General features: G+C 40.4%; 1 protein-coding gene across 3 annotated transcripts in view; it reads left to right on the plus strand.

Annotated features, from left to right (window-relative positions):
• The window catches only part of FSHR (follicle stimulating hormone receptor), a 192,654-nt gene that overhangs the window by 161,300 nt on the left and 15,521 nt on the right, over positions 1–15,833 (plus strand). For all 3 annotated transcript variants that reach the window (XM_003922751.3, XM_074400272.1, XM_074400273.1), the window contains 4 exons: positions 4,815–4,886; positions 6,378–6,455; positions 11,591–11,659; positions 11,766–11,840. In XM_003922751.3, coding sequence (XP_003922800.2) covers positions 4,815–4,886; positions 6,378–6,455; positions 11,591–11,659; positions 11,766–11,840 — 294 coding nt within the window. The remainder of the gene's footprint in view (positions 1–4,814; positions 4,887–6,377; positions 6,456–11,590; positions 11,660–11,765; positions 11,841–15,833) is intronic.

Consider the following 15,833-nt stretch of genomic DNA (forward strand, 5'->3'; position numbering starts at 1 on the left):
AACTTAAGAAAAAATAAGAGCCCATAAACACTACTGAAGATTAATAAAAGCACTAACGATTTAGGACAAGGAGTCTCAGTGCCACAGGGTCACCTGTTTATGAAAGGCAAGCATATTCTCCTGTGCAGAATAGGTGAGAATGGTTCCCAGCAATTACAGGACCCCACTAAGTTTATCTTGATGGGAGAGCAGCTCACTTTCATTATTGCAACCTAGAGATTAAGGACAATCAGGCATTAAAGATGCTAACACCAGCTTAGAATGTAAAACTGGCTGCAGAGAGGGAAAACTCCGAGTCAGTTACCTTTCTCTAAAAGACCCATTTGCAGAACTTAAATTCACTGACATTTTACCCTCAGGCCTTTAACTGTTTTTTGAAGATAAACCATGGTTGAGTGAATCAAAATAATTTTGCAGCAAACAGTCATTTGACAAAAGCAAACCCATTGAGACATACAGTTCCTAGCTGATTACCCACTTCCAGCCTCCATCAGACATGAATTTATTGATCAGAGGGGAAAAATGAATTGAAAACTAAGTGTTCATCCGAACTCCATTTCCTGTATTATCTTGGGGTTTTAGAGAGTCTCAACTACAGAATTATCACCAATAATCCATCTCACTAGATGGTCACTAGATCTTTTTAAGTATCTTAAACTCAGCACTGCTGGAATAATTTTAGCCATTTTTTGCAATAAATTTAGCCATTTTTTTGCAGTCTGTTTTCTTTCTATAAAGACCAAAAATCTCAATGTGCATCTACAGATATCTATAGATATTCCATAAGTACAGTGGAAGCTCATGCTGTTGATGTTAAATGATGCATTTTTAACTTTCTTATTGAGTAATCATGAATTCTTCATTCCTTCAATTATATAAAATTTATTCATTCACTAACAGAGGCGGGGAAACTGCTCCCCATATAACGTCAAATGAGTAAGGTGTAACAAACAAAGGCAGTGAATAATTCCTTGTGAACTCATCTGTTGACAGCACATAGCATATTACCTGGAATAAAGAGCTTGGTAAACAGTGAGCCCATTATATGTGTCAACTACTGTGCCAACACTGAGTTTTCAGGAAAAACATGAATCCTGCCCTCTTATGAGTCACAATCTGGTTGAAGAGGCAGATGTTGAATAAATAACACAAAATAATATATGGCTCAGAGTTTTGAGGAGTGATGAAAAGGACGCAGTCATACTGAGAATAAATCAGGGGCCCCAATTTAGATTGGCATATAGGGAGCTCCCTTCTGAAAAAGTGACATGTGTAACTAAACTCTGAAGGGTGAGGCGAAGTTGGCCAGGTGAAGAGTGGATGGTTAGCCTTCTAGAGAAAGTACATGCAAATATCTGGAGAAAGGAAAGAAATTAATAAATCTGAGGAACCGAGAGAAAACCACTGGGGATAAAGTGCACTGAGGAAATAGCACAAGATAAAGGTGCAAAAGGAGGCAGTGAGGAGTGTCAGTAAGGAGTGTCAGTTTTACTCTAAGTGTTATGGGAATGAACTAAGCTTTAACAGCAAAGGAGTAAAGCAATCTGATATACATTTTTGAAAAATTCCCAGAGTGTTGCATTGAGAATGAATTGGGAAAGAAAGGAGGATAATATTACAGAAATTCCTAGGGCTTTTTTTTTTTTTTTTTCCTGAGACGGAGTTTCGCTCTTGTTACCCAGGAGTAACAATGGAGTGCAATGGTGCGATCTCAGCTCACCGCAACCTCTGCCTCCTGGGTTCAGGCAATTCTCCTGCCTCAGCCTCCTGAGTAGCTGGGATTACAGGCACGTGCCACCATGCCCAGCTAATTTTTTGTATTTTTAGTAGAGACGGGGTTTTACCATGTTAACCAGGATGGTCTCGATCTCTTGACCTTGTGATCCACCTGCCTGGGCCTCCCAAAGTGCTGGGATTACAGGCATGAGCCACTGCACCCGGCCCCCTAGGGCTTTTTTTAAGAATGGTTTCAGTGGAGATGGGCAAAACTTCATAGAGTCAAGACATATTTTGGAAATGGAATCTAACAGGATTTTGAGATGGACTAGTTATTAGAACTTAAAAAAAGAAGAAGCCAAGCCAACTTTAACTGTCAACTTACAATTGATGGATGGCAATTCTATCTATGGAGAATAATGGAGGAAAAGCAGTTTGGTGGAGATGATAATGGGGGAAACAAGTTTAGTTGGCTATATCAGTGAGACATTCAGGAGGATACGCAAAATAAGCTTTAATTAGCAATCGACTAGCGAGGTCAGAGAGCAAGTATGAATCTAGGAGTAACAATATTGATACTACTTAAAATCACAGGAAACAAGACCTATGTAGTGAGAGCATAGAGAAGAGACACAAAAGACCGAGAGTACAAATAGAGGAAAACGAATCAACAAAGAATGCTAACAAGGAGTAACAGAGAAGGAGCAGTAACAAAAGAGTGCAAAATGACAGAAACCAACAGGAAAGAGAGTTCGAAAAAAAAAAAAAAAACACTAAATAATCCAGAAAAGTCTAAGAAAGGGACCGTTTACAGTTTAAAGTGTTTGTAGTAGTTAGTGAGTTTGTAGACTTTGGCATGATAATCACAGTATCAGTTAAGAGTTATGGGATGAAAAGAGATTGGAACAGGTTGAAGATCAATGGGATATGAGAAAATGAAGACAGCATGTGCAGACAACTCTTTCTAGAAGCTTTGCTGTGAATGAATCAAGAGAAATAGGGAGTTAGGCTAAGTGAAAAAAGCTAGACCCAAGTTACTTTCTAGAGGATTCCACTGATAGAGACAGAACAAGATGGCAGAATAGAAAGCTCCACCAATTGTCCCCCCTGCAAAGACCCCAAATTAACAACTATCTACACAGAAAAAAAACACCTTCATGAGAACCAGAAATCGGGTGAGCAGTCACAGTACCTGGTTTTAACTTGATATTGCTGAAAGAGGCACCGAAGAGATAGAAAAAACAGTCCTGAATCACTGACCACCACTCCAGCATGCCCTGGCAGTGGCCGTGTGGTGTTAAGAGCATCTCTGAGCTCTAGTGGGGAAGACCACAGATGGTTCCATTGACATAATATTTTGGAAAAGGCAAAATTATAGGAACAGATAACTGATCAGTGTGTGCTAGGGATATGAAGTAGATGAAGAGATGAAGTACAAAGGGAAAACACGAGTGAATTTAGAGAGTGATGGCACTGTTCTATATCTGTACTATGCTCATGGTTACATATGTATTTCTCTTACCTCATAGACCTCTACACTCAAAAGAGTTTAGTTTTCTGTATGTAATTTTAAGTGAATTAACAACACAATAAATTCTCCAAAAAGAACCTCTTTTCCTGGATAAAAAGCAAAGGGAGATCAACTTAAGGGCTGTTGAAGTAATTAAAATTGCCAAGAGACCTTTGATGTGGATGTCAGGGAACCAAGACAGTGGAAAAAACTCTGAGAACCATCACCTAGAACCCATAGACTGGAGTCACTTCCTCTCTAAATACAGAAGCAGAGTACAAGGCACCAAATCTTCTTGAATCATAACCTCAAAAGGACATATGGTCCTTCACAATGATGAATGTATCAATGAGGTTCTTTAGATTGCATGTAACTATGACCACCTCCAACTTTGGTAAGCCACATATAGAGAAGAGAAATGGGAGTAGAGAGATAGTAGGATTTTAAGTAACTCACAGGAGTCAGGAAAATGACAAAAAACAATGTGTCCAATAATTTCTATGAGTCCCCAAAAACTCTCACCATTATTATGGCAGCCAGTTCCACCCAAATTTCATCCAGCTTCATTCAAGTGCAACTGAGCAACACCCAGCCTAGTCTTGTACACTTCTTCCTTCTTGCTCTGGGGCTTCTTGGGCACCACTGTGAGAGATGCCCATCAAGAACTTGCTGGTTATTCACAAATGTGCAAGCCATAAATGGGGAATTAACACTATGGAATCAGCTTTTACCAACAGGAAATAGGAGTCAATGGACACATCCCTCCCTCACTACTATCCCCCACTCCAATCAACAGTTCTGAGATGTATTTTTTAAATATCCTAAATCAAGTCCTTGGAATTAGGAACTAGTCATCAGTAGTGCTGGTATTGCTTAACTTCCCTGCTACCCTGTTTCACTCCCTGTCCTGAATGCTCTGAAATCTTACTATGAAATATATACTCACAACTAGCCTTCTTCTCAGGCTCTGCTTCCTGGGAAAGTCAGGCCAATATAACCAGACCTTGGGAAGGATCCAGGCTAGGTCCGCAATTTTCAGCTGTAGAAATTTATAATCATCTCTTAAGGGTGATGACAGCAGAAGCTCTAACCAACCTCCAACCACATCCCAGGAGAGAGTCTGATTGGCCCAGCTTAGGTCATATGCATACCCTAGGGTCATAGGGCATGAAATCTCATGCTCAAATCCCGGGAGAATCACTTGGAGTGAAGAAGGCACAGTTTTCCAACAAGTATCATGAGGTTGGAAACAGAGGATAATTTAAGAAAATTTTGTTACTAGTTGGAAGTTGCTTTAGGGTCAGATTAATTTATCAATCTTCATTTTTTTAAAAATGTATACTGTGGCATCCTAATCCCTTTGTGATTGAACTGTAAGTTTCTTTTCTCTAAGGAATCACCAGCTTTTAAGACCCTGGAATGAACATTAAAATAGAAAACATGAGCATAATTCAGGTATATATGGGCTTTTCTTGTAGGTTTTTCTGATGGTTCAAAATTGATATTTTGATCCTGGAAAGTTCATGCTCTAATAACTGTTTAAACAGCTAGCTACATTTTCACTCATTCACATTTTGTTTCTCTCTAGGTTAATATCCAACACAGGTATTAAGCACCTTCCAGATGTTCACAAGATTCATTCTCTCCACAAGGTTATACTGTAAGTTTTTCCTTGAGTGACTACTAACTCTTTACTCAGTATCTGTCTTGGCCAACAGCCATGTGGGCCTTTAATATGCATTGTGTAGGCTACATCCTCCAAATGCATTGCTCTGGGTTAGCAAAGATAAGGAGGCCAGAGTGAGGTCCCTGATTTTACCTGCAGGACAGTCAATATTAGTTTGGAGAAAATTGACAGACCCCTCTATAAGAGCATTGTTCACAAAACCAGCATATAGCAAAATCAAAAAGTTGCTCATTTTTTCACTATTTAATGCTTTAATTACTGCCCCCCACACACATATACAACGCCCTTTGTATTCCAGCATCCTCTCCTCTTCTTTCCAGAATTTCTATGCTACCCTGGCCATAAAGAAACTATCTAACACACACATTCATATTAAAGAGTTAATGACAGGCTGTGTTTGCCTTTTCCCAAGGTATTTGTATTTTGTAAAAAGGAAGAGCAAAGGTAGCATGTAATGGCAACTATTTCCAATAGTGAAATTGTAAGAATATGGACAGACCCAAAAGGAAGAGATCAGGAAGGGGTGTAGGAGCTAAGGAGGGAGGAAGAAGCTAAGCAGGGTGGGAAAAGAGAAAGAGAAAAAAATTGAATATCTTTCAGAATGTCTCATATTTTTCCAAGCTGTTTACTACATTACTTCTATAGCCCTTACTTCTACATTTACTTCTACATGTTAGATCAGACCTAAGAGGGAGGTTGATGGGGGATGAGTACTACAAACAGAAAATGAGGCTCTTCCCATCCTTTCATTCAGGAAAAGAAAAATCAATGATAAAATTGTTATGAGACCCAAGGAGAACAGAGGGAAGGAAACTAGCTGTAAGAAGGGGATTGAGATGGGGAGAAGCCCAACCAAGACAAACATAGAAGTTAGGAGGTGAAAAGTTTGTTACATTAGGGTGAAATTGTTTAAGAAAACCTTCAGAAGAATAAAGTAGGCCACACACAGCGGCCAACAGCTGTCATCCAGCACTTTGAGAAGCCGAGGCAGGAGGATCGCTTAAACACAAGTGTTTGAAACCAGCCTGAGCAACAGGGTGAAACCTTGACTTTACAAAAAATACAAAACTTAGCTGGTCATGGTGGTGCACACCTGTAGTCCCAGCTATTCCAGAGGCTGAGGTGGGAGGATCACTTGAGCCTGGGAGGTCGAGGCTACAGTGAGTTGTAATGGCACCACAGCACTCCAGCCTAAGTGACAGAGCAAGAGACCATGTCTCAAAAAAAAAGAAGAAAACGGGGGGTTGGGGGGGAACACTAAGTATCTACAATTCCATTTGTAAGAACTAATATACTAAATATAAATTAGGGACAATTTTTTCCCCAAACTTTGAGCTAAACAACAACTAACTACATTAATACATTACCTAAGCTAAAGACCACATTATTCCAGTTAAACTAAATGTGGGAAGATTACATCAGTCGGGCTGATGTAAATATCTATTTGTCTGTACTTTCTTCTAGAGACATTCAAGATAACATAAACATCCACACAGTTGAAAGAAATTCTTTCGCGGGGCTGAGTTTTGAAAGTGTGACTCTGTAAGTAAGGGGAAAAAATTCAACAGACTAACATTTGCTTTTTCATTTAGTGATCTCTTATAATTGGATGCTCCTTTTTTATTCGGGTAACTTTGGCATTTCTCCACTTAAATCACTCTCTGGTTCTTTTTTTTCTCTTGTCTTTACATTTCAGAATCCCAGTGTGGAGTCATGTCAATAATTTATGATTCTGTGGTGTGATTCAACTATTTAAAATTGCTGTTTGAATGATGATTTCCTGTGATACAACATCTGTTCCAAAGGACAGAATAACTCATGCATCAATAAAGCTAGTTATTGCCTGGCAAGCTTTTGTTGCCCAGAGAAAAAGATCAGGAAGGAAACCCAATCAGGAAGATATGGTGATTCCCTCATAACCATTCCAAGCAGCTCCTCTTCAGGCCCATGCTGAGCATAAGACGACTTCTCATTTTCTTAAAACAATTAAATTTTTTAATGAGCTTGAGTTACTCTCTCTGATTTTTGGGAAAGTTTTTAAATGCACTCTGTCTTGTTATTGAAGACCTTCTAATCTTTTATGCCAGTAGCCCCTGTAGCAGTTCATCCACTCACCAGGATGGCCAAGAAATAGGAGAGTATGGGCCACCTAAGTATGCCTGGGATCCATGAAACTTAGATGCACAGAATGACATTTGGGGGAGCCAGTAATTGCAATTACATCTGTAAGATATGAAAAGCATTTGATCTATTTTACAAATTGTTGTGTTTTTTAAAAAATATACCAATATGAGTTTTTAAAATATGCCTATATGTGCAAAAGGTAAGTTCCAGTTCATAAAGAATTGTAGCCCTTTTCAATTATATGATTCAGAGACCCAGTAGCTAAAAGAAAAAGAAATAGTGGACAGATTATGACACTTTGATCAGTAAAGCTAAGCACTGTATTTGATGTAGAGAACAACAGAAAAAGTTTGAAAACAGATTAGCTTAGAAATAGAATATATTAAAGAAGCAATAAAATTAAATCAAAGGCATGCATTCAAAATACATAGGTATTAGGATAAAAGCTACAGGTGAGTAATACTGAATCATTTCACTTAAGCTCATGATATTTGAAGTGAAGGGATGTGTGTGTGTGTGTTGAGATGAGGTGATGAGGCAGAAAAGACGAGAAAGAGAAAGCAAAAGGAATAAACTAAAATGCAAGCAGAATGATAGACAAAGTAAAAGAAAAAGCAATCATTCTAAGAGTAAAGAATGAATAATTTAATCTGACTAGCCTGTGATGCCAGAGTTAAAGGAGGAGTTAAATAAAGGAAAGCAAGCTGAGAAAAAGTTGTTTTTAAAATGGGTTTTAAAGATGAGGGGCAGTTAGCTAGGGAGTTGGCAAAGGGCATGCAGAGAGAACAGAATAATCAAGGCTGTGAAGGCCACCTGCCTTTTATCAAAATAAAACTAATAACACAAAGAGCTGTGGAAAACAGTGAGTACATAAGTCTTATTGGCCTGTTGCAAGACACAACAGTAAAAGGATTTCTGGACTACATCACAGAGGGAGATTAGTGATAAATGTAATCAGTTATATCAGGATGTTTGTTTATTTGGATCTTGCCTGAAATATATGTTTATTTTAAATACAGAGACTTAAAATGAATGTTGTAATATGGCAAACTCATTCATTTTTATAGAAAATATATAATTCAGTGGGAATGTGCTCATACCATTCTCATAGTTTTGCATAGTGTGCTCATATCATTCTCACAGTATCATTGACCTGTTTTTTTTTTTCTGTCCAGACCGTAAGACAGAAGGCAAAGCACTCTAAGTGCCCTGGTCTCAACTCTCCCCAACTAGAGCCAAAGAACCTGAGGAAATAAGAAATTCTGACATACTTTTGCAAACCCAAAGCTACAAAAGGAATATACAGATTCTGTCTGCTCTTTACTAACTCCTGTTCATGGACACTGATTTCTCAGAATTTAGGAACACCCTTTTCAGGAAAGGAGTTTTCTTTTAAGAGTGAATGTTTCTCAGACATGTCTCTAAAGGATAAATTCCAATTTGTGGAAACAATATATATTGTTCTTATTGTGGCTGCCCCTTAATCTATAGACAATAAAATCAGTTCATTCATACTCAACACAGTTTAAGTCTCCAATCGTTTCTAGTCTGGCAGCTTTGATGCAGAGTGGCTTTTTTCCCCTGGGGACATTTGAGCACACTCAGGAAAAATAAAGCATGGCAGTGGCACTGACAACTGACAAAGTATTCTATTGACAGCAATTTTCAAAATTCTGGGAATACTACACAGTTATAAAAAAAAAAAGAACAAGATCACCCCCTTTGCAGCAACATGGATAAAGCTGGAGGCCAGTATTCTAAGCAAACTAACACAGGAACAGAAAACCAAATACCACATGTTCTCTCATAAATGGGAGATAAATAACAAGAAGACATGGATTTTAGGAAGGAAACAACAGACACTGGGGTCTACGTGAGGGAGGAGGGAGAGGATCAGAAAAAATACCTTTTGGGTACTATGCTTATTACCCAGGTGATGAAATTATCTGTACACCAAACCCCCATGACATGCAGACTACCTATATAAAAAACCTGTACATGCTCCCCTGAAACTAAAAGTTAAAAAAAAATCTGAGGCCCTGTTCTAAAAGTAAATATAAATATATTTTTTAAGTAGCCAGCAATGAAGGATTATCAGACACTTGCCTAGTGAATCTAAGAAATGAACAATAAAAACCCATTGTGCAGAAGCTTCTGACCCCTTCCCTACCGCCACTCTGCCCTAGTAAGCAGAGAGCCTAAATAGGGAAAGCACCTAGCTTTGGCCAGCCAGGAGAATATCCTAACAGAAGAAATAAAACAATACATGAGTAACAGCTCCCAGCACACTCTGGCCTCCGGAGAGGCCTGCTTCATGCGTGTTTCCTCTGTTTCTCAGTCAGTTCATCTCCCCTGCCTACCCCTCAATGAGTTTTAAAGGGCCGAGTCTCCAGCACCTCCACTCTTTAGGAGGAGAGCAGAGTGTGCTTCTGTAGCTTCCTGAGCCTCTGCTGAGTGAGCACACTGGTCTCGTCCCCAAAGACACAAAAGGGTTAAGGTAGGCCTGTGATTCAGTTATTCCTTAGTTGATGTTCTGCCCAAGTTATGTAGTCATCCTTGACGTTGTCATCGTCACCATCATCATCATCTGGTTTTAAAATAGGTAGTTCCTCTCTTAAGAGACCAGGGTTGTGCGTGACAAATGTGGGTTTCTCTATGGTACCAGTTTCAGATTCCCACAAACTAACATAAACCCAAGGACAGCAGTTCTGAACATAATTTGTTTTTTGTGTGATGATCCACTGTTGATATCAAGAAATACCATCCTCCTCCCCACATGAAGGTATCTGTTGATTGAGATAATCCATAAAGACAAAGGGATATTTGAATACAATAATTATTTAAAATTAGTTTATGTTTTATTTGATTATAGCAACATTCATTGACAGGACAGTTATATGCAGGAAATATCAATTATCTAGACTCTAGGAAAATAGGTGGAGGCTTTATGGATTTGTACACCCCTCATGTTAAATTAAAGGCCAGCTAATTACATATAACCCAGAGGTGAAACCCAGCTCATGAGCTAAGACAGGAAACATTAACATTGGATCTAAGTTAAGCAAAATGTTATCCCCCAGAAAAAATTATTTATAATATTAGACCTACATTACAAAAGAAGTACTCAATTATTACACTTTAAATTTGGTCAATAAAAAAATTGTGGAAATTGTTTTATAAGTACCTAAGGTACTTATATAATATTTTTTATTTTTGCCTTTAGGCCCATAAAACCTAACCTTTACTGTCAGGCCCTTTACAGAAAAAGTTTGCTGAATCCTGTATTTGATCCAAATCCCCCAGGGATCTACATCGCACAGGTTGGGGGCAGCGGCCACAGCAACGCCTACTACTCTGTAACTGTCAAGAGTCCGGATGTGCCTGCGAAATGCTTTCTCAAACGGCATGGGGTTGCATAGCCACTTCTTTGCCATCAGAACCCACCAGTTGCTTATGAATGTCTTAAAAGATTTACCTGGCTCCTCTGATTTTTTAGCTAATTAGTTTTCAAGAGGAGGAAAAAGACATACGGTTGTTCTCCTATGATTTTAAGTGTTTTCTGGCTACCCATGGCAGCCCAAGAAATAGAGTTGTGGACACACAAAAGCTTCTCTGGGTTAGCTTTCTGAACAGTGTTATCTGCAAACCCACTAAGCTGGGAAAAGGAAAAAGAACCTGACAGCAAAACAGGAGCAGGTGGTCAGAAGCTCTTCGGGCTAAGCCCTCCTGACCTTGGTATCTGTTTTTGTTCTCAGATCCACTCAGGAGCAGAGCAAGGCAGAGCTATAGCCCAAGGTGTCCTTGGGCTCCCCTGTCCAGGGAACCCTGCTCACTGACCTTCTTAGCGCAATCAGGATAGCTGTTCTATACCCATCTCCGCCTCCCCGAGAACCTCCTCCCCCGCCCATTCACATTACCTCGCCCTGCCACAGCCCACATTCTCTGTAATTGATTTCTCTTCCTTTCTGGCTTAACCCAGAGCCACCTACACAAACCTCCAATAACCAGGTCCCTACGGGTCACGGGAGATGTTCAGGTTGTCTGACAACTTAATTAGATCACTTTTGATGACAGCCAGACCTGCTGCTGTGGGTGATCATGGGTGAAAGGCTTAAGCCCTTAGAGAAAGGTGACATAAAGTGTTCTTTTTCGGTCTTATAAACACTTGTTCAATAATTGTACGATTCCTGTCCTTCAGGATGAGAAAGATCTGTCCGTTCCCCGCATTGCATCTCTACACACAGATGACGTGTGTAAAGACCTTACAGTGAAAGAATCCAGGCTGCTCTGCCTAAGTGTGCCTTTTCAAACTCGAATTTCATTTATTCCTTTGAATAGGCAATACATGCACATAATGCAAACTTCAAGAGTTACAAAAGATTATGCAGCAATAAATCAGTCTTCTTCCCGCCCATGTCCCCAAGCTTTAAAGGTGGCATTTTCTTTATTCCACTAACCTGTGCTGTCTGCCCTTGCTCAGTGCTTCCAATTATGAAACCCTTGTATTGTTTGCATCTGACATTATTGGTTTTTTAATAGGCCTTTTATTTCAGATGGCTGAATAAGAATGGGATTCAAGAAATACACAACTGTGCATTCAATGGAACCCAACTAGATGAGCTGTAAGTAGCCCCGACTATTCTTCCAGCCCATTTAAAGGGAAATGGCTCTTACAACAGCAGTATTTATGTGGCTTTATGTTTTCCTCTTTCTTCAACCCATCCCCAGGAATCTAAGCAATAACAATAATTTAAAAGAATTGCCTAATGATGTTTTCCATGGAGCCTCTGGACCAGTCGTTCTGTGAGTAGCTTTCCCCGTTTCTGTGTGTAAGAGCTCAGTTTGTTTAAGTTACAGGTCAACTCTCTGCAGCTAAGGGAGAACTTCCAAGGCAGGGCTGGCCATCAAGTTCAATTTTTATTCATGTCATCTGCAAAGATTTATAGAGACAATTTAAGGCTTATCCACAGTCTAACTCTCCATTTAAAAAGCAACACTAATAATAACATGTAATGAGCAAGTACAGAGTGTCAGATGGTGTTCTAAGAAGTTAAGATGCATTTTCTCATTTAATTCTTATAATCACCCTTTGTGGTAGGAGCTATTATTCCCATTTTACAGAAGGAAAAACTGGCTTTCCTGGAGAGGTTAATTCACTCACTCAAGATTATGCAAGAGTTACAGCAGGGATTTAAACTGATCTGACTCGTGGTACAGACTCACAACCACTTGACTACATGTCTCTTCGCTGGAAAGGAAAGCACAAATCTCTATCATCCTCAACACCGAGGAGGTTCCTTCAACCCAATGAGACCTACATACTCATTATTTTTGGATCCTCTTTTCAAATCTTTTGGGATACATCCCATGCCTCACAGCCCTCATGAGGACGTGTCCTCTTGTCATTTCCTTACTTCCGTCTTTCCCTCCAAAAATGACTTTCCCTCTTCTCTTCTTACCTATACTGCCCCTTCCATCAAGGATCATTCTGAAGTTCTATCTCCTCAAGTCTCTCTGACAACCTCAGCTATCAGTGACTTCCTGTGACTCTCGTAGCCTTTATGGCTTCTTTGGTGGGGGAAAACTCTGCATTGCAATTACCAAAAGGCTTTTTAAAACTGTGTTCCTGGGCTCTAAGCAAGACCTACTACACTTACTGAAGAAAGTACTTCAAGACAAATAAAGGAACCCAAAAGGAGGGAATGAGGTACAAGAAGAATGGTGAGCAAAGAAACAGATAAGCATGTTAACAGATCTACAGTTTTACTAGATGATTCTTACGTAGCCTGCCTAAAGTCAAGTCAGGCATTTGGAAGCCACCCACTGAACCCCTTACTTGGCAGTTAGCATAGGCTACCACGTGTGATCATCTACCCACCTACCAACCAGCCATCTATCTGCATCACTCTTGTTTTCACCTTCAGGCTGGAACCTGTGTACCTCTAGAATTAGACCTGGTATGGAAAGTGAGAATTCCATTAGTATTTTTTATTCATGATAAAGGGTGTGTTGTGATCCGTACATGAGATTCTGCTGTTTTGACAAAAGAAATATATACTTTAGGGTAGATTTGTCATCCTGACCATGTTCAAAGATTATTTAAGAATGCCTGGCTTGAGATAGGCCACCTGTGCAAATGGAGCAATAGTGTGATTAAAGCAGAGATACAGAGGAGATTGCCTTGGTTTAGACGAGTTCTTTTACCTCTCTAAGCCTCTGTTTCCTTGCCTAAAAATGGCTTTAAAAACACTATTTCCGCCGGGTGCGGTGGCTCACGCCTGTAATCCCAGCACTTTGGGAGGCCGATGCGGGTGGATCACGAGGTCAAGAGATCGAGACCATCCTGGTCAACATGGTGAAACCCCATCTCGACTAAAAATACAAAAAATTAGCTGGACATGGTGGTGCGTGCCTGTAATCCCAGCTACTCAGGAGGCTGAGGCAGGAGAATTGCTTGAACCCAGGAGGTGGAGGTTGCGGTGAGCCGAGATCACGCCATTGCACTCCAGCCTGGGTAACAAGAGAGAAACTCCGTCTCAAAAAAGAAAAAAAAAAAAACCAACACATTTCCTAATAATATTATTCAAAGCATAAAACACATACACACACACACACACACACACACAAATATTTTTTCACTCATCAAATTTTTAATTATCAGTCCTGTGCCATGTATTATACAAAGTGCAGGGAACAGAGTAAAGTTCTTCCTCATAGAAAGCTTATATTATCACTGGTGGTGGGGACAGAGAGGAGTCAGGCAATACATTAAATATACAACTTAAAATATCAAGTCATAATATGCCTAAGAAGTACAAGGACGGACCCGGGCTAACAAATGGAGAGTGTTGGGCATGTAGGCCATGTACTCAAGTATACAAAGTACTCAGAACCTGTACTCCTTAATTCATGTTCCCTGTTCTTAGAGTTCTTGGGAAACAGATGAATTTTGACAAAGTACTTTTGATGTCTTTGACCCCCTATGATAGCAGCATGTCAGTTTCCCTTAGCAAAAAGCCCTAAGAGTTTTGAATGTTCCTAAGTAGGCACCTCTATCTGTTCATAGCAGAATATATCAGTGATGGTTGTGTTTCCATATGTGACCTGTACCAGGTACAACATTGAATCTATGGCATCTTAACCTACTGTCTGCTCCTGAGAACAATGAAGTTGGATGAGATCCCCCAACTCATTTATTATCCAGCTGAAGAAATCAGAGCCAGAGGCCGGAAGTGAGCTGCTAAAAATCATACTGCTACTAGAAGGGGCAGAGCCTGGACCAGAAACTAGGTCTTCTACCTCACATTACATGTGTACCATGTTGCCATAAGTAGGTTTAATTGAACGTCTAAAAGTTATTCATTGAGGCCCCCTGCAACTGGTTGTGAGCTAAAATAGAGGAAAATAACTATTAATACTAGCCTCCCAGTCTAAGAATGCCAGTCAATGATACGTAAACATGGCACAGAAGAACATCTCCTGAGGCTGCGTAAGCAGGGTCCAGGTTAAGACACTGCACAATGTATCTCCTAAGAATTTTTAACAGAGAACACAAAACTTGAATTCCCCATCCAGTCCCACTGTGAATGCAGGCAAGAGAGCCTCTGTGAAAGCATCAGAAACAATTCCGCAACGTCCTCAAATTATAGGCACATTGTTTTATCCTTCTTACCACAGGAACACATCTGTCTAGAATTAAGCGAATAAAATTTACAGAAAATTCATGGAATTATGAAGCATTCCCAATGACTTAAAAAGATAGAGAGGGATAATACATTCCCACATATTTTCATCTCAGCGCAGGATCCTAGCTGGAAGCCCCGCCTACAATTACTAATTTCCTCTCCTCCCCCTGGGGCCAAAAGAACTGATCACTTTTCACCTTAGCATCAAGCCACCCTTTCTCTGAGGCCTTCAGGTTAGTCCACAGATGTTCTTCAAGCCTCTCCTTCTGCTGACTTGAGATGCAAGAAGACAACTGGCCTATCCCACATCCCACTTCTGCAACCAGATACACTAAACCATCTAAACCCTGGCCTGAGAGGTGCTTGTGCAGGTGTGCAGTAGATCAGCCCACCTCAGGCGATGAGTTAAGAGATGAAAGTAGGAGGTACACGAAGGCCATTCAGACCACAGTAGGTGGAGATCATGCTGATCATGAATGGGCCTTGGGTCAGATGCCACTCCCACATACACACAAAAAGACTATGATACAGCTGCATGCAGAAGGTTTACTAGACGGTAAACCTTCAGAATGTACAGGGAATGCTTGATGGAAGCAGAATCAGGGTAACGTATTTGCAACCAAAGGCTCAGCTGATCTCATGGGGAGATCTGGAGTTAAGATGGTCCTTCAAAGTTGTACTGAATTAAGGTAAGGGGCAAGTCCTCCATATTAAGAATCACTGGGTGCAGGCTGTCCCTGGGGAGGAGCCAAATGCCTGTGGAGGAGTAAGTCAGCTGAGGGCAATTCCCACAATAGACTCAGCTATGAGCCACCCCAGCTGTGAGTGGTTCTCAGCTGCCCCAGAGCAGCATCTTCAGAGTTGCGTGGGTTTTAGGTGGGTGTTTTGTTTTGTTTTGTTTTGTTTTGTTTTAATCACCAAGGCTGGAGTGCAGTGGTGCAATCATAGCTCACAGCAGCCTTAAACTCCTGAGCTCTAGCGATCCTCCTGTGTCAGCCTTCTGAGTAGCTGGGACTACAAGTGTGCACCACCACATCTAGCCATTTTTGTTGCTGTTGTAGAGACAGGGTCTCACTATGTTGCCAAGGCTGGTCTCAAACTCCTGGCCTCA

Source organism: Saimiri boliviensis, chromosome 1, assembly GCF_048565385.1.
Source record: "Saimiri boliviensis isolate mSaiBol1 chromosome 1, mSaiBol1.pri, whole genome shotgun sequence".
Classification (NCBI taxonomy): Eukaryota; Metazoa; Chordata; class Mammalia; order Primates; family Cebidae; genus Saimiri; species Saimiri boliviensis.